Source organism: Xiphophorus maculatus, chromosome 13 (assembly GCF_002775205.1).
Source record: "Xiphophorus maculatus strain JP 163 A chromosome 13, X_maculatus-5.0-male, whole genome shotgun sequence".
In the NCBI taxonomy this organism is placed as follows: Eukaryota; Metazoa; Chordata; class Actinopteri; order Cyprinodontiformes; family Poeciliidae; genus Xiphophorus; species Xiphophorus maculatus.
Window position 1 is genome coordinate 7,635,318 of NC_036455.1, and position 24,235 is coordinate 7,659,552.

At 38.7% G+C, this 24,235-nt stretch overlaps 3 protein-coding genes across 7 annotated transcripts; 1 reads left to right on the forward strand and 2 right to left on the reverse strand.

The window, feature by feature from the left end:
- Positions 1 to 646: 646 nt before the first annotated feature.
- On the reverse strand, positions 647 to 12,814 carry LOC102224454 (pogo transposable element derived with KRAB domain). Of its 5 annotated transcripts, none has more exons than XM_023344596.1 (5): positions 12,715 to 12,814; positions 10,626 to 11,963; positions 8,994 to 9,495; positions 3,594 to 3,649; positions 647 to 2,569 (listed from the first exon to the last, which is right to left on the reverse strand). In XM_023344596.1, the coding sequence occupies exons 2-5, from the start codon at positions 11,850 to 11,852 to the stop codon at positions 791 to 793; spliced, it is 3,564 nt and encodes a 1,187-aa protein (XP_023200364.1). In that variant the 5' UTR covers positions 11,853 to 11,963; positions 12,715 to 12,814; the 3' UTR covers positions 647 to 790. The 5 variants fall into 5 exon arrangements, with proteins under 5 accessions (XP_023200364.1, XP_005813450.1, XP_023200363.1 ...); XM_005813393.2 differs by lacking the exons at positions 647 to 2,569; positions 3,594 to 3,649 and adding exons at positions 5,162 to 6,762; positions 7,868 to 8,501; XM_023344595.1 differs by lacking the exons at positions 647 to 2,569; positions 3,594 to 3,649; positions 12,715 to 12,814 and adding exons at positions 5,162 to 6,762; positions 7,868 to 8,501; positions 12,589 to 12,708.
- A 685-nt stretch (positions 12,815 to 13,499) lies between these two features.
- Positions 13,500 to 18,597, reverse strand: LOC106700115 (gastrula zinc finger protein XlCGF57.1-like). Its single transcript, XM_023344643.1, has 2 exons — positions 18,323 to 18,597; positions 13,500 to 16,021 (listed from the first exon to the last, which is right to left on the reverse strand). The coding sequence occupies exons 1-2, from the start codon at positions 18,489 to 18,491 to the stop codon at positions 14,481 to 14,483; spliced, it is 1,710 nt and encodes a 569-aa protein (XP_023200411.1). The 5' UTR covers positions 18,492 to 18,597; the 3' UTR covers positions 13,500 to 14,480.
- A 1,485-nt stretch (positions 18,598 to 20,082) lies between these two features.
- LOC102224976 (gastrula zinc finger protein XlCGF57.1-like) lies at positions 20,083 to 22,928 on the forward strand. The gene is made up of 2 exons (XM_023344631.1): positions 20,083 to 20,358; positions 21,026 to 22,928. The coding sequence occupies exons 1-2, from the start codon at positions 20,202 to 20,204 to the stop codon at positions 22,702 to 22,704; spliced, it is 1,836 nt and encodes a 611-aa protein (XP_023200399.1). The 5' UTR covers positions 20,083 to 20,201; the 3' UTR covers positions 22,705 to 22,928.
- The last annotated feature ends 1,307 nt before the right edge of the window (positions 22,929 to 24,235 follow it).

Sequence of the window (24,235 nt, forward strand, 5' to 3'; positions counted from 1 at the left end):
AAATTGTAAAAAAATATGAAATGCTGTTAATATAAAAAGCAACTTCAGAGCAGTCCTTGCAAAGATTCAAAAAGGTGGTATTAGATGTTTAGTGTGTGCCAGAGTACCTATCTTACCTGGTACTTAAACTATATTCTTATACATAATACCATTTCCTTTAGAAATTTAATAAAGTTTTTATTAATAAATGACGTACTTTTCATATACAGACACACACACATGTATATATATTATCTTTGTGAGAGATGAGTTTTATTAATTTGTCAGCTAATGGGTTATAGCAGAAAAAAATACTGTATTGTTCATGCGTGGAATCACCATAATTAAAAAAAAACAACAAAAAAACCCCCGGGGCAATTACGTCAGTGTAAACTCATTTTATGTAAACGCCAACATTCGATACGCTGTTCTCAACAAGCAAACGTCTGTGTTCGTTTCAGCGTGTTCTATAAAATAACATTTGCTCTCATGGATTCATGTAGAGACACTACTCTGAATTCATCACAGCCCACCAAGGAATCAGAAAAGAAAAAGCTGCCCGGCTGAATTAATTTTAAATCAAAATTTGCTGAGTATAGTCAATCTAAATTTAGGAATTATACATTTCAGCATCCCCTGTGATTGTAAATAAATACATTTTCCAGTCTCTGATATGTAGAGTATTTTATTGATGTTGTTGAAACAGATTGTGGAAGTTGAACAACAGCGTGTGTTCAATCATTTTTGCTGCAATCATAGAAGAGGATTGGTATCCCCTTGTTTGCAGAAAGAAAACCAACAAACAAAAGAGTTACTTGTGAAATTGTCGAAAACAGTTCTTGTTCTTCTTGATGCACAAGTGCACTTTGCACTTTGAGCATTTGAAGACAGTCTGGCCCTTACACTGAGGCATCTTGCAGCGTTGCCGTCCGCTCTCCACCACCGGCCAGTGACCCACGGCATCTGATCGCACTTGCAGTGTCGGAATATCCTTAGCTGGGCCTCGACGTTTCTTCTTCTCAAATTCACTTTCGACGTCAAAGTAAGGCCACCCCCTCTTCTTCTTGGACAGGTCTTTGCCTTGCATGAAAAGAGCTTGTGCAATTGAAACCCTAAAAGCAAGAAAGTCCTTCTGCCTCAGTCTTGGAATACCCAGCGATTCGCAATCACGTTTGTATAACAGCCAGCTGTTCACAATGACCATATCGAGGAAATGACAAAACAACCTGTGGTGGTACTTCCTGGACCTAATCTGGGTGCGATAGGATGTAATCAGCACATCAAGAGCATCGACGCCGGCCACAAACTTGTTGTACAGGCTGATGATGTTTGGATATTCCACTGAATTTTTTTGCTTCAACTTTCTGTTCCATTTTTGGATGTTGGCCACAGGCTGGGCACTAGCAAAGGTGCTAGCAAGGATCACCCCCCTATAGTAAAACCACTTGACTGCTCTTATTTCCAAATCGTCGACGGCAGCCCTTTTCTCTTCAAACGACCCCAATCCCTTCTTCTTCATCTCATAGTTTGTGCTAAAACTGCAGCCTTGGAGGCCATTTTGCTCAACAGCGCCAAGGGCTGGTATTCCCTTGTTTGTGAGAGCTGCAAACAAATCAAAGGACGTAAAATGACTGTCAAAATACAAAAGATGATTGACAGAACCATGGATGACTTGTGCAAGCTTCAGGACAATGTTTCCACTTGCCCCAATGTCTGGTTCTCCAGGTAGAGGATCCATTTTCCCTGTAAATACATCAAACGAGTGAATCAGGCCCTTTGTATCACACAACACAAAGATCTTGTATCCCCATCTGCGGAACCTTTTAGGGATATATTGCACCAGACTAGAATCGCATTTTAAAGGGACCATTTGCTGAGCAATGCACAGCATCTGATCTTTAGGGAGGCTGTTAAACTTTTGGAGAAGTGAATCAAAAACCGGCCTAATTTTGAAGAGAGCGTCTCCGCTGTTGGCGGCCATGGTGCTGTTGTCGTTGAAATGAAGGAACTCCTTAACCTTCTTCCATCTCTCCCGGGTCATCACATCAGCCACATATTCTACTCGGCACTCACTGGACCAGTACATTCCCGAATTTGGAAGATGTAGAACACTCATGTACACTAAAGTCCCGATAAACTGCTCGAGTTCATTTCGATCGAGCTTGAGGCCAGTGTAACGATTGTGTGTGCTTTCTTGAGTGAAATACAGATTGCTTTGTTCTACAATAATATTCAAAAGATCCGCGTCGAAGAAGTCCCGGAAATACTGAATGGGTTCTCTGGCTTCATCAGAGAACCCATGAGACACGGGAAGGGAACCTTGCCACGTTGGGACGTCTTTCGCAGAGAACTCTGACTGCACCGTCTCCCACGACAACCTTCGCCGCTGTCTCGTTTCAGCAGAGGCCGGTGGAGCGCATGGGGTAGCGGCGCTGGTGCTGGCAGCTGGATCGTTGTAGCTGTCGGAGTCTTCATCACTGCTGCTTTCATCGCCTGGTTTAGGTCTGTTGTCCTCATCGCTGTCGTCGCTGTCACTGAGGCAGCTGTCATCGCTTTCCACTGGTGGGACTCTGGTTCGAAGCCTGACGTCCTGCAGAAAGCAGATGATGATGATGATGAGGTTCTGGTTTTAAATATGATTAAATATTTAAGTCTGTGTTAATATTGATTTCTGTGTGTTTAGAAAAGCGCCATACAAATAAAATGTATTATTATTATTATTATTATTATTAAATGTAGAGGTACAAATCTGCAGTATGCTGTTTTTATTGTACTTTTCACAAAGTTGTATATAGTTTTTATTTCTATTCTGCATTGCCTTGTATTTTTATAAAACCACTCATTTTCTCATTTGCTTGTCATTTACAGTGCCGATCAAAAGTATTGAATGTTTGACCTATATTATTGTTTTTACAAATCAGTCATGATCAACAAAATTTGGTTGTTTTGGCAAATAAAATTACAAAAAGAAAAAAACTTTAAAGCTGCAGTGTATAACTTTTATTTAAAAAAATGTTTTTTGTTTACATTTTTGTTAAAACTATAATTTTGAGACAGTATAATATGAAATAATCTGTGAAAAGATTGATCTCCTCCCTGAGCTACTATTGCCATCTGACCAAAAACAACCAATAAGAGCCCAAGAGGAGGGTCTTAGTGCCGTCAATCAATCTCCTGTCCTCGCTCCTAATTGTTCTAATAGTGGAGAAACAACTTACTGTTACAGGAAAACCGTTTATTGACCATCATACATGGCTTTGCTACCTGGCAATCACAACAGGATGTGCTAGCTGCAGCGTAGTAGTGGGGATGAGCAGCGCAACACAGAGTATGATTGACAACGCTTAAACAGTTTAGCAGGAAGAATGGAGAAAAAGCATCTAGATGTTCTTGATTGAGACATATCCACATAGACTCAGTGCTGTGATTGGTGCAGCTGCTAAATACCAATTTGAATGGCGTAAATATTTATGTAGTGAATTATTTTAGGTTTAACATTTCAAAAGTCAAACTTAACTGATCATGACTAATTTTTAAAAGCGGTAAAACGTCCAAGGGGGTGAATACTTTTTTAAAAACATTGTTTAGCAATTTATGTGTGTGAATTTTCTCACCTGTGTTTCACTGCTTTGACGTTGAGATGTTTGTCTTCTGAACAACGTGGGACGGTCTAATCAACACAGAAAGGTGCTGATTAAAATGTGATTTATAAATAATTAAAACACATTCATTTAAACCAACATCACACAATAGGGACAAATTTGTTTTTGGTTTTTTTTCCACACGTACCTGTACGGTTGAACTTCAGGAAGTGAGCCTTTGGACAGACTTTTCGCTCATTGTTTCAGTTTTATACTTGTTGCGTTTTGCTAACTCTGTTGCTGATTTTGCCTACTTGACCACATCAGGGCTTCAGTCGAAAAGCACACAGGACATAAGTAGGTTTTAAACTGAAGCAATGGATTCTGGGTACAGAATAAATGTCATTTACTGCAATGGAGCGGATCACGGGTGGAGAACGTGGCTCCAGTTTTCCACCAAATGTCTTCATCACTGAAGATTTGAAACTTTCAATCCTTTTCTGAACAATGTTAAGAAAAACCTGAAGACCTTAAAAGGTTTTTCAAGAAATTTGTAAAACTAATGTTTCACCAAACGTGCCACAGCTAAAGAAATGTCCAATTATGTTGCATGGAGGTAAAATTTAGCTTTTTGATGCATGTAAATAAAGTCGTAGCTACAAAGAATTTCAACATTACCGATACACTGCATCTGTTGTTAAAATGTTCACACTTCTGATGGAATGTCACAAATGTTTCTCCATGATATATTTGCACCACCTTTTGAATCTGAAGCAAATAGTTTAGAGTTTCAAATAGTAAAGAGACCAGAGCGTAAAACAAAAAAAAAAGGAGGATGGGGATTGCACAAAACTCTTACTTAAATAATCAGTATTCGGTTAGTTGCGCTGTAAGGCAATTTCTTAAGTAAAAAAATTATTCAAATTTAATTTTTACAAAAAAATTAAACAGACTAAAATAAATTTTTGAGCATTTTGAATTGATTCAGAATTCTCAGGACTGCACCTGTAATAAATCATACGTATTTAAAATTTTTAAACATTGGCTATAACTGCAATTTTAATACAGGATATTGATAATGACCCTAATTTTTATTTCGGTACCTTTTAGTTCCACAAAAAGACACATGATGCCAAGATCAAGTGATGTACACAGATGAACAGAATCAAATTTAACTGTTTTCAGTCGCTTTATTTGCCGTTGAAAACAAAACATCAATTCAACAAGACTACATGCATAAGTAAATTAATAAAATGAAACAAAACAGCTTTACTCGTTTGAAAACATCAAAACGAAAAGCATGCATGAAATGGTGTAAACAGAGTACAAAAAATAAACGTTTAATTTTATTTCAAATGTGTCTTTAACTAAACTGCAAAAATACATTTTTACCAAGTAGAGCAAATACTTGAAATAAGGCAAAACTAATTTATAAGTAACTTTTCAGCAAGATATAGGGGCTTGGCTTTAGGTAAATAATTCCTTAAAGTTTGTGAAAACGTTCTAGTTTCACTTATAACACAAGAAAAATGTAATAAGTGAAATAATCTGCCAATGGTACTGGTACTTTTTCATCAATACTAAGAAATTATTTACTTAAAAAAACATCCATTAGCTTGCTGAAAAGTTATGTATAAGATAGTTTTGTATTATTTCAAGCTTAGAAACATATTTAGACTAGAAAGTTGGTAAAAACATTGTGTTTTTGCAGTGCGACTACTCTAACTGGGCCTTGGTCATGTCCTCGATGTGATGCTGGTTTCCCTTCATAAACATCAGACTCTCAAAATTAATATCCGACAAGCTGACCCTCAGAACGTCGTTGCCTTGACAGAACAGGCGCCCGACGGCAGCGCTGGATGGGACGGGTGTGTTATATTTGATGAACAAGTCGATCAAGACCTGTTCGCCCAGAAAGGCCCGATCCGTCATGGCGTCCTTGGATCCGGCCTCCAGCCAGGTCTTCACCAGGTTCTGAGCCTTCCACTTCAGCGACCTGCGGCTCCTGCCGTCACAGGACCGAGTGATGTTGCTGAAGAAATCGTCTTCCTCATCCTCCTCATTGCAGGAGGTGTCACTGCCCTCCTCACTGAGCGCGCTCAGAGCTGTCTGTACGACCGCCTCCATTGCTTTGGTCACTCTGCCAACCTGGCTGTTATTGAACTGCTCCAACCAGAACAGACGAAACTTGGGGTGGAAGGCAGCAGCCAGCTGGCACTCCAGGTCTTCCAGGAGGGGCCCAAACCTTTTAGAGATTCCTGCCAGTGTCGCGTCCACCAGAGGACTGCAATGCAGCAGACGCTTTAACTTAACCTCCTTCAGCCTCATCACGGTGGCTGCTACTGTTGGCAGAAGGCTACCGAGATAGGCCTGGTCCTCCCCCTGGATTTTATCCAAAGCCTTGGCGATGATACACATCACCTGCCCGTATTCACTCAGGAAGCCGACATCAGAGTCGGTGAAGGTCTGCAGCTTCAGCTGCGTCATCACCCTGTTCACAGCATCCCTGTTTTTCTCAAGCAGGCTGTTGAGGACTACAACAGAGTCATAAGTTGAGTTCCATCTGGTACCGGTGGGGACCGCCAACCTCCTCTTCAACGCATCAAATATGCAGGCTGCCGCCACCGTGCTGCGGCTCTGCAGGTTCCACAGCGCCCGAGCTTTGGACATGGTCTTCCTGTAGGCTGACCTGAACAGAGCGCAGTTCAGAGCCTCACTGGCGTCCACGCTGGCTACCAAATTAAAAGAATGAGCTGCACACTTCATGTGCGTTGGCAGTTCAAGGCCCAGGTTGCTGGACTTGTCAAGAGTGGCATCAACGGAGATGTACTCCACGCCTCCAGCCTCGGGATCCACATCCTGGATCCAATCTTCTTCTGAATCGGCAGCGGCTTCAGGAATGTTTGGCAAGAACTCGGCTTCTGCACCAAACTGCACAAACCTCTTCACAAAGTTTTTACCGTTGTCCGTCGTAGTTCTGGTCACTTTGTCTTGCAGATTGAACTTGGAATGGGTAACTAGCATGGCCTGGGCGAGAACATCGGAGGAGTGATGACCTTTGACCCGAGTCCAGGCCAAGAGCGCGTGCCGTCTTGCGCGAGTCTTGGGGTCCAGCCAATGTGCCGTCATGCCCAGGTAGGACTTGTTGTGGGCAGACCAGCAGTCCGCAGTGGTCGCAACCCAGGGGATGTCCTCAAGCAATCTGCATTTAAAGACAAATAAGTAATATTTAACATAAATTTACACTGTATAGATAAAGTAGAGCACAACATACAAAATCAAAAACTAATCTCTCATATGATATTGTTCATCGGAATAGAAATTGAGCTCATTTTAGCAACATGTGAGTAAATTACTAAATGATTAATTGCTTATTGCAACACATACGATCTTCAGTGTAAACCATCCTTCTTGGTATATTATTTGACACAAATATTAATTGGTTAATTTGAGTGTTTTTGTTGCAATGGTGGTAAATACGTGTTATTGTGCTCTGTAACTTTCTGCATGTAAATGACTATTAATAGATAAACTGAATAAATGTATGGATATGTAACATCACCTAATGAAACAAAATAGAAAGTAATAACCACCTTAATTTGTAAAAGGTTAATAGGGACACTGATTACAGATGTTGGTTGACTGTAACTGTGTTTTCAAACATTGCAGTCCGGTGGACTCAGTTCGATTGAGGACCAAACTCCTGTTTACAAATGTAGAATTATGATTTTAGTTGGTGTGATTTGCTTTCACACTGCGCTGTGAAAAAAATCAAACACTTAGAAAAACCCTGTTCATTCTGTCTCTCCAATTAGTTCTTTTGTAAAGGTTTTTTTTTATTCATATAACTTCATATTTTTTCTGATGACATCACTGTAGAATATTAAATCAAATATTCTGATTAGTTACTCAGTACTTCAGTAGCCTTTTTTACCAACTAGTTTTTTGCTCTTAAGTAGCTTCATGAACAGCTACTTTTTACTTTTACTAGAGTAAAAATATGTTAAAGCAGTGCTATTATTTCTTCAGTACAATTTTTGTGTACTTTACCCACCTCTGAATGGAGGAAGGTCAGAATATAAGGCCAATCTATTTGTCTGCTGTCAACTGTTGTGATGTAATATGACATTAACGTGTAACTATACTTTGCTATCGTTTTTCTTTGTTTGCTTTTGTTTTAAATTTATTTTCTTTGTATATAACGTTGCTTATTCTTTTATTACACTGCGTTACACAAAGTCAAACTAGACAATCATTAAACCATAAACTACATCATTCTAAAAATAAGAAAACTGATTAACAAATACCTTATGAGATACTCTTCCAGCTGATCATGGCTAGCCAAGATGCTCCTGCTCAGGGTGCAGCCGGACATAGACGTCATGCTGGGGTTCAACATCTTTATCAGGCCAACAAAGGTGGGGGATTCCACTACATGTAACGGTAGCATGTTGTGGACAAACAAGTCCACAATCTGTTTGTCCACCATAGACTGGCTGACGTCAGTTCCAGCAGTTTTGGAAGAAGTCTCACCAAAGCTGGGATGCCGCGCTCTCTTTGCACATGGCTGTGATGACTGGCTACTAGCGCTGCTGTTAACAGATAACCTGTGTTTCCCACGTGAAGAGCCGGCCTTGATATCCTCCTCGAACTGGGTGGCATGCGCCGGATGTTTCCGGTTGATATGCGACTTTAAATTGTACAGACTCTTCGCTTGTCCCTTGATGGTGATCTTCTTGGGTTGGCACAGGACGCACTGGAAGTGGAGGGTTTTTTCGTTGGACTTATCCCTGGCCTCGAAAAAAAAGTAGTCCTTCAGGTGGGGCCACGGGTGAGACTCCAGGCTCTCAACCTCAGCGAACTTTGCCTCACCTACAGCCGTTGTTGTCGACTCCTCTTCTACACGCGGTTCATCCACAAAATAAACGCTTTGTAAGCGAGCTGAAAACAACGGAAGACTGCAGCTTTACACAATGCTTCGTTTAGCTTCCCACCACTGAGTCGAACAATCACGTCTTGTCACATGACACATGGTAAGCTAACCACCGTTGGCGCGTTGTGTCAACCAATCACAACTTATCTTCAACGAAATTACTATTTTTTTCTTTGGTAAACTTTTTTCAACTGAAAGTTTACAAAATAATTAAAATAGCTCTTTAGGATTTGTCTGTAAAAATTTATTTAGGGGAAGCTAATTGCACTAAACGTTTTCAAAGTTAGCAAAGAAGGCTATGAGCGGATTAGCGAAGGTGTTTGTTTATGCATCAGCATGTATGAGTAGAGTACATGCACACTGGAAGTAGTGTGTCTGTACTAGATGACATTAGTTTAAAAAAATCATGGGTTATATAAAAACAAATATTTGTATTGTCATATGACAAGTAAATATTTTTTGTAATCAAGGATGTTCCATTAAATAGAAAAGCAACTCACCTGTGTGAATTCTCATGCGTTTCGTCTTGGAGTCATCTTGAGAAAAAAACCCATCATGCATTTCTCCAGAGAACAGATTTTTCCAACATTTCCCGTTTGGTTCCAGAGCTTTGTCTTGCCTTAATTGTGAGTCGTTTTCTTCCTGAACCTGGTTCTCAGCTTCAGCAGCATCCTGGAAGTCCAGTTGGTTTCTGTCCGGGTCAAGGTGGTATTTTTCTTCGTTTACAGGAGAAACCTCAAAGGTATACGTCTTCCACTTCAGCAAAAGATGATCTTCATCCTGACTGACACAGAGTTCCTCTTCTTCCTCTTTTATTTGGGAAGCTTCAAACTCCTGCTGCTCTTCTTTAAGTAGTGGGGGATTTCGTTCCTCCTGATGCCCCCTTATCTGTTGATGTTCTTCCCCGTCTTGCTCTTCTTTAACCTGCAGAGGTTCTGCTTTCTTCTGGTGCGAACTGACGTTCCTCTCTTGCTTGCTCCGCTGCTCCATTTCACCATAATACTATAGTTGTAGAAAGGAAAACAGAAAAAAATAGAAAGCACATTATAGTAGGTCAAATAAACCACACTTTCCTTAGTCTATGCATAGACAAATGCATTATTTAGCATCCAAACATTAAATAATATACATAGAAATACAGTGGATCAACAAGTACACAGCAGATATAGCTGCAATCTAAATTTTTCATAGTACTGTATTTTCCGGACTATAAACCATAAAGTTAAAAAAAAAACAAAAAAAAAACTGGAAAAGTACAAATATAAGATAAATCAATCAGACAGCTGCAGCTGATCCAGAATGCTGCTGCTGGTGTTCTCACTAAAACCAGGAAAATAGAGCACATTACACCAGTTCTAAAGTCCCTACACTGGCTCCCTGTAGCTCAGAGAATAGACTTTAAAATACTGTTGTTAGTTTATAAATCACTAAGCGGTTCAGCACCACAATAAATTAAAGATCTGTTGTTGTTGTATCAACCTTCCAGACATCTCAGGTCTTCTGGTTCTGGTCTGCATCCCCAGAACCAAACATGGAGAAGCAGCATTCAGCTTCTATGAACCACAAATCTGAAACAAACTTCCAGAATGCTGCAAGACAGCTGAGACACTGAGTTTCTTTAGATCTGGACTAAAAAAAAACACCTGTTTAGAGTTGCCTTTGAAGAACAATCGAGTAGCAATTTAACGATGGCACTGGACTTAATGTAATGTTTTGATTGTTGATTCTATGTTGCATGACTTTGTGTTTGTTATGATGTAAAGCACTTTGAAATGCCTTGTTGCTAAAATGTGCTATACAAATAAAATTTGATTGAAAGCCGCTGATACCACCACAACGACGCAGCAGAGGGGACAGACAACCCAAAGTTTGAGTCATAACAGCTCAATTCACCATCACATTAATTTGTAAACAAATGTATTAAGGTTGAAAAAAAAAAAAAGAAAAAATTGCCAAGTTTAACTTTAAATTAACTGATTACGGTAATTTCCGAACGGTGCCTGTAACATAGTAAAAGTACTGATGAAACAAAACAGAAAAGTTATTGATTGGTTTATTCATCTTCCTCCTGCGCTCTGAAACCACTGAAGTCATCTTCTTTAGTGTCGGAGTTGAACAGCTTCGTCACATACCTTTTCTGTCTCTATGTCAGTGTTACTCTCCGTGCGGCTGTCATCCCGGGGTAAAGCTGGCTCTGAAGCTGTGGTGCCCTCTTCACGCAGCAGTCCAGCCTTTTGGAACCCATTGATGATGGTGGATTCATTCACTCTTCTCCACGCTGTTAGGATCCTCCGACAGACCTCAGAAAACGACGCTCTTCGCATTCGACCAGTTTCTGTGTAGGATTTATCCCCGCTACTCATCCAAGCCTCCCATTCAGCCCTGAGTGCTGCTTTAAATGCTCGATTCACACTGATGTCAAGGGGTTGCAAATACTTCGTTGTATCTTCAGGAATAACAGCAGGAATCGAGCTGGTTCTCTTGATGACTTCTTTCACCGAATCAGTGATGTAGGCCCTCATACTGTCCAAAACAAGCAGCGCTTTTTGCCGGTGAAAAAGTCCCCCTGGGCGCTTTCCGTAGCACTCCATTAACCAGTCCTTCATCAGATTTTCTGTCATCCGTCCTTTCTGGTTGACTTTAACTACAATGTCCTTCGGGAGTTGGTCTTTCGGCATAGTTTTGCGTTTAAAAATCACCATTGGGGGGAGTTTTTTTCCAGAAGCGGTGCAGCCCAGGACACAGGTGAAATGTATCTTGTCGTGTCCGTTGGTTTTCTCCAAAATGGATGATGCGCCCGTCTTGTTTACAGTCTTGGTCAGAGACATATCAAATGTCAATGGCACGTCACCCATATTTATAATGTTGTCTGGTCCGATGGCGTTCTCCACGATCTTTGTTTCAACAAATTGTCGGAAATGTGTAACTTTTTCCTGGTAGTCCGGGGGCAGTCGCTGACAGAGAGTCGTCCGTGCCCTGGTGAACAGGTTCTTTCTTCTCATAAATCTAAAACACCAGGACGGTCCTCCATTAAAATTGTCAATATTCATTTGGCGGGCAATTGATTTGGCATTCAGCCGGATTTGCACGGTGGATACACCTCGGCCGCCTGCTCTCTGAGTTTTTACCCAATCCTCAAGAGCATCTTCAAGTTCAGGCCACCTGCTTTCATTTCCTCTGAAAGCCTTTCTCGTCTTTTGGCATTTGTTGAGTTCTACCTCCTGCTGTCTCCAACGCCGAATCATGGATTCGTTCACGCCGAGCTTAAATGCAGCGGCTCTATTTCCCTCCAGTACTGCCAGGTCGATAGCCTTCAACTTAAAAGCGGCATCATAAGACGTTCTTCGTGTGGTTTCCATGATGAGGAGGTATGAGTTTGAAAGAAAATCTCCTTCGTGCCTGCTGCTACCATGGGATTTGTGCTAAATGAAAATCGGAGCTTTCTTCTTCACTTCTTGCTAACGAACCCCCTGGCGGTTAAAAAAAACACACAGAAAAGCCGCATCTTCGCATAAGCCGCATGGTTCAAGTAAGTCAAACAGGTTTCATAGTACTGGTTACTTACAACTTTATATTATTTCATATTTAGCCTTTCATTCTTGTTAATATTCCGCATGAAACATGTCTAACCGTTCCAATATAGATGAAGGGTGGCTAATGTTAGCAACACAATCCCGATGACGACATATTTCTCTCTGTTTTCTGGAGACAAAACACTTGGGGGGGATTTGTTAAAAACTAGATTAGTATGCGTGTAATCGGTTTGATGCGAAATAAGCCATCAAAAACGCTAATAAACAGCAAACTAACACCGCATTGTGCAGACGGGCAGCCATATTGGATACCAAACGAACGGTGCGAACGGAGACTTTGCTATTGGCAATAACAACTTCAAGGGGTGTTATTGTTTTATTTCCAAGTCGGAAGTGGCACAAAATTGTTGAATCCATCTACTGATAGCCTCGGATACACGAAAACTCGTTTATACCTAATCTGAGACGGAATAGTGGCGAGAATACAAACATCGGAACTGCATTCAACAGCTTCTCCAAAATGTTCTCAACACCGATGTTTCAAATCTGTTCGCTAGATTACCTAGTGTCGGTCGAGCTCTTCCTCGGACTCGACGATTGATTTCTTCATATAGTGTGGATCTTAACTACTGCTTAATGAAATATATCTGAAGATGAACCGAAGACACTCAGTCTCCATAAGACTCACCTACTCCTTCCTCAAAGTAACACAGAAATACAACAAAGTACGACGCTGGCGCGTTGTTCCTCCCAAAGCGTCTCGCTGCACAACATGGAGAGAAATTTCACCCGGAAACAAAATCTTCCGCTCGGGTTAATCTCTACCGTTTGAAAGGCTCATCACTGACTCCTACTGGATGGGATGGTGAACAGAGAAATAAATATTTAATTCTTTACTAAATAAAAGTTCTCCCTTATATTTTTTAAATACATACTTAATTATGCATTTACATTTATATATGTTATTTAGATGTGTAGCTGAGGTGATTCAAAACTCTTTTATGGACTTTATACTCCTTTAAACAGTTGCTATCATTTATAAAGACTGTTTTTACAATATTTAAATGAATATCCAGCCACCTAATGTCCAGAAACGGTAGTTTGTCATTAATGAGACACAACATTTACCAACAACATAACAACATACCAATTTACCAATTAAACAAAAACACCAGGCAGCAGAGACATCTACTATGGAAGTCTGTAATATCCCAGATTATTGGTTGCTGTACTAACCAATAGAATATTTTCCATTGATTAATGTTAAGAGTATGAATAACTCTGCACATATATTTTTTTCATGTAAATAAAAAACAAAACCTTTTTTTTTCACTTTCTCGTGTTTTGGAAAAAGCACGCATCATTTCTGGCTTCCAGAAATAATGCTGCTGTTTACATTTATTCAAATGAAAATGGAAAACAAATTCACAAAAATAAGGAATCTAAACTATTTGAAAACTCAATTTTATTTAATTTTATGTTAATTCATTCACTTTAACCGTGCAGGTTTTCATGTACAATTCAGAAAAAAAACCCTGTGCTCAATGAACAAATGAAGCATTAGTAAACCATACCAATAACATTCATATGCTTTGTACGCAATTTAAAACATTAAACATATTGTTTAAATCCTCATTAGCATATATAAACACACAGAATTAGCTTAGAGTAACTTAGCTCTGTGAGTGATTACTTCAAAATAAACAAGTAATTGTCAAACAGACCTTTAGATTTATGTCAACATTAAGTTAAATCAACAGCGTCTGAATGTGTGCATGAATGAGTGAATGACTTAATGTAGAGTAAAGCGTTTCAGAGTCCTCACGACTAAATAAAATGCTGCACAAGTACAGACATTTTAATACCCTGATTAATTTCACTTCTCAAAAACTGTTAGTAAGAGAGAAAAAAAGTTAACGTTTTTATGTCTCCAAGCTAAATTTTGGCATTGATCCATCACAAAAAGATGAAAATCTACACGAAAAACAACTGCAGCAGGAATTTTACACCTGAATGTCGTCAATTAAAGTTCAAAGGTTACATTATCAGAAGGGGAGCTGCAGATTTTAGTGATTTTTCCTTGAAAAACAGTTACATTTTATCTATATGGTCAAACTTTGAAAACTGACACCAGGAAACAGTTTCTTAAAGTATCAGACATTTCAACCTTTCATTAGTTTCCTGACATTTTTTATTGCTCACTTGATTTATGACTTATGAATGACAAAAGAAGATCTGAGAGGAAATGATCTCTGACAGGAGTGTTTTGTGAGAAAGGTTTTTGTTTGAGATATTTTCTAGTTTGTTTCTAATAAAGCTTTCCTGTTGACTATTTAAATAATGTAGTTAATTTACTTTTTTAACTGCTGATTTTCACAGTCAAGTCAACTTTTTTTCAAACATTTTTCACAAATCACACACAAAAATGTTTCTCACCTTTATGAGTCATCATGTCTAGCAAGAGACAGAATTCTCACTCGCATGATTTCTCATGTGAAGAATTAAACTACATTTTTTACAGAAACGTTTTTCACAAATATTGCATGAGAAAGGTTTTTCACCCGTGTGAATTCTCATGTGGACGGTTAAATGGCATTTTTTACAGAAACGCTTATCACAAACATTGCATGAGAAAGGTTTTTCACCCGTGTGAATTCTCATGTGGACGGTTAAATGGCATTTTTCACGGAAACGTTTTCCACACACCTTGCACAAGAATGGCCGCTCACCTGTGTGAATAGTCAGGTGTTCCGTTAAAGACTGTTTGTATTGGAAACTTTTCCCACACAGTGTGCATGAGAAAGGCCTGTCACTTGTGTGAGTTCTCAAATGAACAGATAAATGATTTTTTTGAGTGTAGGTTTTTCCACAGATGACACAAGAAAAAGGCCTGTCACCTGTGTGCACTCTCATGTGAAGATTAAGAAAAGCTTTTGCACAGAAGCCTTTTCCACAAATCTCGCAGGAGAAAGGCTTCTCTGCAACGTGAGTTCTCACGTGAACGGTTAAACTACTTTTTCGACTAAAGCTTTTTCCACAAATCTTACAAGGGAAAGGCCTGTCACCAGTGTGAATTTTCATGTGTTCAGTTAAAAAATCTTTTTCACAGAAACCTTCTCCACAAATCTTACACGAGAAAGGGTCTTCACCTGTGTGACTTTCCATGTGAAGAGTCAAACGGCCTTTACGACAAAATGTTTTGAAGCAAATCACACAAGCGAAACGCTTCCCACCAGTATGGGTCATCGTGTGGCGGCGTAAATCAGCTTTTAGACGGAAATCTTTTCCACAAACCTTGCACAGAAAAGGCCTCTCGCCTGTGTGAACGCTCATGTGATCAGTCAACAAACCTTTTTCAATGAATCCTTTTTCACAAATCTTGCAAGAGAAAGGTCTCTCACCTGTGTGAGTTCTTGTATGAATGGTTAAATGTCCTTTCTGACTGAAACTTTTTCCACAAAGGTTGCACAAGAATGGCTTCTCACCTGTGTGAGTTCTCATGTGAACATCTAAATGACATTTTCGACTGGCAGTTTTTCCACATATCTTACATGAAAAAAGTCCCTCATCTGTGTGAATTTTCAAGTGTTTCATCAATAAAATGTTTTCAGTAAACGTTTCATCACAAATTCTACAAGAAAGCACATTTTTATCTTGAGTTTCATTGAGTTGATTTTGTTTTGTACTATGATGATGCTCATCATTATTTTGCTGCAGCTCTTCATCTCTTTCTGATTCTTCGTGATTGTTTGTAGGAGTCACCATGAAGACATCAGTCTCCCACTTCACCACGACTTGCTCTATTTCCTGACTCTCCTGCTCTTCTTTTAACTCCTGATGTGCCAGATCCCCCGGCTCTTCTTTTATCTGCTGACATGGCAGCTCCTCTTGCTCTTCCTTTATCCTCGGGGCTTCTGGTTCCTCCTGGTCCAAATTAGAGATGTTCTCTTGGTTAAACAGACGCTCCTCCTTCACATCATCAGGATGCAGGAAGTCTGGTCATGCAAGCAAACAGAAGCTTTTATCAAAAATAGAATTTGAGACAAATTGTCCTATAATCATCGTAAAAACTGAGTAAACAATAGGACTGGACGATGTGGCTGAAAAACGTAAGTGCAAGTGTCGATACCAGTCGATATCAATAATTGTCAATATTGATAATTATTTATTCGTTTTTTTGTTACAAATATCTGAAATGCTGCCAGACTGGTGGCATGACCATTCCTCTTTTATCCACAGTTTTCACTCGACGCTAGGGGTTGAACGAATTCATATTTTTTAAGGTCGACACATCGTGATAATAGTCGAGTCGACGTCGACTTGTCACGGTGACGTCATGGCGATGTTAGCGCAAAACGCTTCACAACTACTTGAAGGCTTTATCAGCTAAATTCATGGCAAATATTGAATCTTCCCCCTTGCCCCGCTTTTACTGAGTCTATTATGCAGAATTAAAAGAACAATAAACAGATCATTCTTCGTGAGCAGCAGAGAAAAGTCCGTTGCACAAAGCTGGGTCTGACTTTTTCTTTTTTTTTTAAAGGTTTTTTTCAGCACTAGTTTATTTGACAGCAATCTGACTGTAAGGGGGCAGAGAGAGCAGAGCGGGGGAGAGAGCCATGGGCCCAACAAACAGAGGACGGGAGTCGGACTCCAGACTACCCGGTCTAAAGTCTCTATATGCGGGGCGCCGCGCTAACCACTGCGCCACGCAACGCCCCTATTGCGGTAGCCTATGCTGAAATTTTTAGCTTCTCTTTGGTAAATTATTTACATTTTTATACAATTTGAGCTTTCTGACGAACTCATCTAGTTCACCGTCTTTCATTTTCTTGGAAAAATCAGTTTTGTCACGTGATTGCGACTAGTCGACTGGCCCAGAAAAAAGTCATTGCAGAGAAAAGAATCGACTAGTCGACTAATTGGTGCAACTCCTACTCCACGCTGTTGTTTTTTTATTTTTAAGCAGCTATGAGGAACAGTGGTGGAAATTTAAACTGCTGCTGAACAAATTACTCAACAGGTTGTTGCTAAGTAACCATGGAATGAGTGGGTTGCTAGGTAACCAAAAAGTGAGTGAGTCAGTTGATGCCACCCACGCTTAGTTGGCCGCGAGGTTGAGCGGCAAAAATAATAATGAATTAAGTGAAATAAAATGAGAGAAAAAGAAAGAAGGGTTAAGCATCTGAAGTCTTTCCTCTGCCTACATCTCCCAGAATGCTGTGCAGTTCTGGTTCAGAGTTCAGTAAATATATATTTTGAATATTCTATCAGATGTATTGTCTATTGATATTGATCATGTGTCTATTGTGATATATATTATTGATTTATTGCCCGGCCCTACCACTGAGACAGTGTCTTGACTACAGGCCAAATTAAACCGATTAAAATCAGATTTAAAATAAGATTGAAAAAAAATGTACTGAACAAAATAGTTAAAGAATTATATGTTGTTTATCAAACATAATGTTTATGTTTATGCATTTAGCAGATTATTTTATCCAAAGCGACTTACAAATAAGGATATAACAATACAGGAATAGACTTGAACCAGAAGACCTGAATGGTCTGGAGGGTTGACACAACTGCAAGTCTTTATCTGTATTTTTTCTGCTAAGCTGTTCAGTGACTTTCTAAATTTTTTTTTTCAGAGTTACTGTCACAAATTGGTGTGTGGCGACAACACAACCAATAATAAACAAGGTATTACTCAAAGTATCTGATTGTGTATTTCCATTAAAAGTAATTTCTCAAAATTCACAAAATACAAATTGTAGAGAATTTCTGGTTATTTTCTTAATTTCAGCTCAACATTTCAACATATCCTACTTTGTTCTATTTCTTATATGCACTAGTGGCGTGATTTACAGGCTTTAACATACTGAATATTTTTGCAGGAGGGTGTTGCTCTTTGTAAGACGGTCGCTATGAACAGCTGCAGATTAAGGCCAAGGTTTTCTGTAGCGCTTGAAGGCCGATATGCTTTGTTTAACACGATCAGGCAGGGTCTTAAAAAAATGTTATAACATCGCTTCCTTTGGGATGAAACCGCCCATCCGTCCGGTTTAATACGGTTCGTCTTTACCGAACCGTATTAAACCCCATCAGGCCATCTGAGGAGTAAGCCAGTGAATCAGGTCTCTTCATTTTACGTCCTTTTAACAACGTTTTAACGATTACTTTTCCCTTTACCGACATGTTTATATCTATAAATAGTTATTAAAAAGCTACTACTTTAAACTGCATCGAGCCATTTCCTTTCTTAATTGCACGTTAGGACTGCAGGTGTTTCGTACCTACTCGGTGTAAGATAATCTGGGGTGCTCGGGTTAAATCCAGCAGCCTGCGCTGATCATCCACCTCCTCTTCGGCCTTTACGATGATTGTTTTGAACTCTGCTGGTGTTTCTTCGGCGGAAGTTAACTGTTCGTTCATGAACTCCGTTTCGGGGTGAACTAAAGACATTTTTGCAGCTGAATCGCAGAAGATACGAGTCTCCAAAAAGACTCCAGTATAAACGTTGCTGTCGTATCTTTCACCATCTCATCCCATTCCTCAGTTTGTCTTCTTCTGCTCCTCCTCTTTGTGCTTCACAGCGCATGACAGACCAACTGCAAGGCGCCTTACCGCCTCCTGCTGGACAGAGAAATAGAGGAAAGAGAGGAAACAACAAAAAAATCCCCAATTTGCAATGTTAATTTTTTGCTAAGGTATGAGCACACTGTTTGGTTTTCATGGTAAAAATACTAATATAAGTAGAGGATTGGCAACTAATGTAAATGTTCACCACCTTCACCCCTTTTTGCAGCTTTGATTAAGGAAATTGAAATATTTGTCCACTATGTGAACACACATGAATGTTATAGGTCATTGAATATTTTTAATTTGTTATAACGTCTGCTCTTTGTTTCTTTTTTTTGTTTGTTTGTTTGTTTTTGTACCAAAAATATATACTGTGGAAGTACACATCCCTGCAATACTTTTTCATATCCTGTATTCTGTTCATTTGTTTGCCTTTGTATTTGTGAAAGATGTTTTCTCAATTAAAAAAAAACACAAAATTATTTAGAATACATGTGTTGCTGCTGGAGCAGAGCAAAGTACCACGTTTGTGACGCATAAGGAACAGCAGCTAATCAAAATGTTATGGGTGCCATGTTCAAAAGTAAAGCATTTTCATAACATGAAAGAGTAAAACTAGTCCGATTGCAACGATCAGGTCTCTGACTGACTGATCACTGAACTGACGATTTGGCATCTGAAATGTTTTTGTCTGGAAGTTGTTAAATTTAGCAATAAAGTTTCCATAGGACTGTAGGTAATCACACACCTGCAGACATAACCTGGTGGGTCGGTCTGGTTTGCCGTCCTCTCTGAAGGCAAAACAAAATGAAACAATGACTTATTTTTAGACCTTCACAAAGTTAGATAAGACCGGTTTCACAAGTATTAGCCCAACTCCCAAAATTAAAGAAATCACCTCAAGTAAAAAACAGCTTCAATGAGAATAAAATGTAGAATTAGCATCAGAATAACTCAAACTGACCATTATTATTAGTAATAATAATAGTAATAATAACAATAATAATAATAATAATAATAATAATAATAAAAATAATAATAATAATGGGTTAGCAAATTAGCTAAATCTGTGGAGATGATGAAGGAATGTTATATTACATCGGAATTGGATTAAACTGAATTGTCTCTTATTTAGAAAGTGTAAAGTGTTAATATTATATTAGCAAGTTTTGTGACTACGTGATATTTTGTGTAAGGTTGTTGATAGTATGGGGACCATGCACTTTTAGAAACGATTCAAGTGATTTAAACAATTATTTTTCTGTGGAGTGCAGTGTTTGTCTGCTGCTCTCATAACATCGTGTAATACATGAAGGAAAAGTGCTGTTCACCACACAATCCATAAAAAGTTGTCTCGACTCGTCTTGGTTGTTTAAGTTTATATTTTTCAGCCAAAGTTAGACGGGTCCTTTATAAGTGCAGTCAACATTCAAAGCGGAACTAAACGACGTTACGGTTTCTTCCGTAGCGCATCAGTGTGACACATGGAAAAGCCAAAACATAACATGAGCAGCGTTAGCTTTCCTTCAGCTCTAGCGAACTTGAAAACGAGAAAGGTTTGCGGGCTGAATATGTGAGTGTTTGTAGTAAAACATGTCTTCAGTTCAGCTCCAGAACGAGCAGCTAAATCCTGCCGAAGAAACATCTTCAGAGTTTGAAGAAATCATCGTCAAGTCCGAGGAAGAGACGGATGGTCAGAGTGGACTGCTGGATTTAACCCGGACTCCTCGGATCACCTCACAACAAACAGGCATGAGACACAAGCGATTATAACGTTTTACTAAGGAGATAATTGTCGTGTCAAGCTGATTGTGTTTCCGTATCTGTTGCGCTTCTACACGGAGTTTTACGACTGATGTCGAGCTGGATTAAAGGGCTATTCCACCGACTTTCTGTTTGTAGGAACTTGTTGCAGAAGGAGCTTAGCTAGAAAGTTACAATACATGGACTGATCATTAAAATGTTAAGAAACCACAACAATTGACCTTTTTTATATTTATTTAAAATGTTCTTTGTACATAAAATTGTACAATAACTGTATGCAGCTTGAAAATTTCATCAGTCTGACAGCTCAAACCTGAACAGAAATATTTTACACTGATAAGGGGTGTTGATGTTTCCATATAGTTTTACGTCTAATAATAAGAAAATATTATTAAGAAATAAGGAAGAATATAATAAGAAATAAAATAGTAAACATTACCAGTACTTTAATGTCATTTTGTTGTGGAAATTTGATGCTGAACTACTGAAGTTATCATTTTTATGTACTGATGTAAGAGCCAGGTTGCAGACATATGGACTAAATAAAACTGAGAAAATAGTCTTCAGATGCACTAATGAATTAATATAACTTTTGCTGTATTTTACTTACTTTTTTAAGCTTTTATTTTTTGCTTTTCTTTCTCTTTCTCCAGACCTGCCTCAACATTACGATTTTCAGGGGGAGAAGATTTTTAATGACCAGTACCAGCGTATCCAGGAGTTGACCTCTGGTTTAGACCAGAAGGAACTACAAGGTCCACAAATAAAACAGGAGTCTGAGGAACTAATGCATCACCAGATAAAAGAGGAGCAAGGAGAACCAGAAAATCTTCAAATAAAAGAAGACCAGGACGATCTGGAACATCTCCCGATTAAAGAGGAGCAGGAGGAAATACTGTGTGTGCAGATAAAAGAGGAAGAGAAAGAATTTCATCCTGGCTTTGTGGGACAAGATGAAGAACAGCTTTTGCTGAAAGAGCAGACTGATACCTTAACGGCAACGCTGACTAACGAGGAAAAATGCTGCAGTGAATCAGCACCAAACAGGAACCAACACAACTCCTGTGATCTTCCTGAAGCTCAGAACCAGGAAGGAAGAATGCCAGAGGATTCAGAATCAACAAGAGGAGAATTACCAAAACAAAATAAAAGACTTCAGAAAACCAGAGAGCATAAAAACAACGTTGACAATGCAAAACAAAAAAGCGTTAAAAAAATATCTTTAGGTAAGAGCAGGTATTCTTGTAAAACATGTAATGAAACATTTTTTCATAACAGCACGTTTATTAGACATCTGAGAACTCATACAGGTGAGAAGCCCTTTTCATGTACAATCTGTGGAAAATGTTACAGACAAAAGGGTCATTTAACTGATCACATGAGAACTCACACAGGCGAGAAACCCTTTGTGTGTAGCATTTGTGAAAAAAGCTTCAGTCAAAAGAGCCATTTAACGATTCACATGAGAATTCATGCAGATGAGAAGCCTTTCTCCTGTGTGGTCTGTGGAAAGAATTTTAGCCAGAAGGGTCAATTAGCTTATCACAACAGAAGTCACACAGGGGAGAAGCCTTTTTCGTGTATTCTTTGTGGAAAATGTTTTGGTCAAAAAAGTAGTTTAACTTATCACATGAGAAGTCACACAGGTGAAAAACCTTTTTCATGCATAAATTGTGGAAAGAGTTTTAGTTTGAAAGGCAATTTAATATATCACACAAAAAATCACGCATGTGAAAAGTCGTTCCACTGTGTAACTTGTGGAAAAAATTTCTGTAAGATAGAAAACTTTACAACTCATCTGAAAATTCACACAGGTGAGATGCCTTTTTCATGCATCACCTGTGGAAAATCATTCAGCCAAAAAAAAAGTTTTAATACTCACCTAAGAACTCACACAGGTGAGAAACCTTTCACATGTAAAATCTGTGGGAAAAGTTATATTCAAAAAAGTAGCTTAACGTATCACATGAGAATACACTCGCTTGAGAAACCGTTTTCATGTATTACTTGTGGAAAAAGTTTCAGCAAAAAAGATATTTTCAAATCTCATTTGAGAAGCCACACAGGTGAGAAGCCTTTCTTGTGTAACACATGTGGAAAACAGTTTACTCGCAAAAGCTTTTTAACAGTTCATCTAAGGGTTCACACTGGTGAGAAGCCTTTCACATGTTCTACCTGTGAAAAATGTTTCACTCGGAAAAGCTTTTTAACAGTTCACATGAGAACCCACACAGGTGAGAAGCCTTTCTCATGTTTGTCCTGTGGAAATACTTTCAGGCAAAGGGCTCATTTGATTTGTCACATGCGAACTCACACAGATGAGAAGATGTAATTTGGTGAATGCTTTGAAGTTTTTTAATATCTAGGAGCTTGGGCACGTTTTTAGAACCTGAAGTAACCAAAACGTAAAAAAGCTTCACATTTAAAAACAAATATTGCAAAAATACCTTCATAAATGTCTAAACATTTTTAAGCATGTAATGTATTTAATAGTGTACAATGCTTGCAGTTTTTTAATAAATTAAAGATGTTTTTAAAGCAAAACATACCATTTTCTACATGTATTGTGTCTGCTTTTATTCTTTTCAGAAGGCAAAAAAATGGACACCCAGTATTTGTGGAGGTTAGGCACCACAACTGCCTGTCATTAGATTTAGAAAGCAGAAACAAATCCAGTTTGTCACATTCACAAGCACAAGATCATACATTAGCTCTAAGGTAGGAAAGTTAAAATAATATGTATGAAAATCTATATTTAAAAGGTTCTTATCCTGCTTTGTGCAAATGTCAAGACATAATGCACTAATTATGTGCAACCCAGGTACACTTTACACCATTGTAGGACGTCTGGCATGACTACAAAGTCAGACAAAGCACAATAAGTGAGAACTGGGTCAAGATGCTCCACCTCATGACGCTGCTTCAACAGATTATTTGGATTCCTGAACCTTTGATATGAGTGTTTGATATGATATGAGTGTTTATTGTCTGTGAATAATGTGTTAATAAAAGTAAAGTGTTACCCAAACTGAAGCAAAAGCAAAGCAGTATTTGATAAAAATGTACCTAAGTGCCTATCTGACCAGAACATGCGATAAATATTTATTTAAATTTTTCCCTGAAACAAATTCTGGTATCTGACAATGAAAATTACACAATAGCAAAACAAAATTCAGGCATAAGAAATGCTTTATCAAATCAAAACCTTTCAATATAAAAATATATAAAACTAATATGTACAGTAGGTAGTGTATACATGGTAGAACAAGGTTTATGGTGTTTACTATGTCTGGGCTTGGTGCATTTTTGGTGAAAACACGTTTATTCTTCATTCAGTGAAGTTACTCACAGTGGGTAGTGTCCAGAAATCTTACTCAATAAGAGGAGCAATACTCCATTTTATTTTTATTACTCAATTAAAAGTAAAAGGGATGGTGTACTGAAAGTACTCCTGGAAGTGTGTGTGTGTGTATATATATACACACATGGATCAAAAAATATATATATATATATATATATAAATATATATATATATATATATTTTTTTTTTTTCCCCAAAAGGTCATTTAGGTGAATGTAGTTATTTCCACCTCTGCATATTTCTGGGGTCGTTTGAAAAACAGGTAATACCGAGTTTCTCCAGAAGATGGCAGTAATGCAGGCTGTTGGATTTCAGCTAACTGAGAATGACGTACTTCCGGTGCGTCACGTAATGAAACAACGGAAGCTAACGGAGCTGTTAGCCAGTTTTGTTTACATTTTTTGCTTGAGCTGCGTAAATGACTATCTGGAGCAACTATGTCTTCGCTTTCATCTCAGAGAGAGTTCACCAACGAGCCGTCACCTCCTGCTGAAGAAACATT

Excerpts from the sequence above, each read along its gene's own strand:
- LOC102224454 (XM_005813393.2), bottom strand. The coding sequence starts at position 11,852 with ATGGAAACCACACGAAGAACGTCTTATGATGCCGCTTTTAAGTTGAAG. Across the intron at positions 9,496-10,625 it reads CTGACATAGAGACAGAAAAG|TATTATGGTGAAATGGAGCA; the intron begins GTATGTGACGAA and ends CTACAACTATAG. Across the intron at positions 6,763-7,867 it reads CTGGAAGAGTATCTCATAAG|ATTGCTTGAGGACATCCCCT; the intron begins GTATTTGTTAAT and ends CTTTAAATGCAG.
- LOC106700115 (XM_023344643.1), bottom strand. The coding sequence starts at position 18,491 with ATGTCTTTAGTTCACCCCGAAACGGAGTTCATGAACGAACAGTTAACT. Across the intron at positions 16,022-18,322 it reads GATTATCTTACACCGAGTAG|ACTTCCTGCATCCTGATGAT; the intron begins GTACGAAACACC and ends TTGCATGACCAG.
- LOC102224976 (XM_023344631.1), top strand. The coding sequence starts at position 20,202 with ATGTCTTCAGTTCAGCTCCAGAACGAGCAGCTAAATCCTGCCGAAGAA. Across the intron at positions 20,359-21,025 it reads GATCACCTCACAACAAACAG|ACCTGCCTCAACATTACGAT; the intron begins GCATGAGACACA and ends CTCTTTCTCCAG.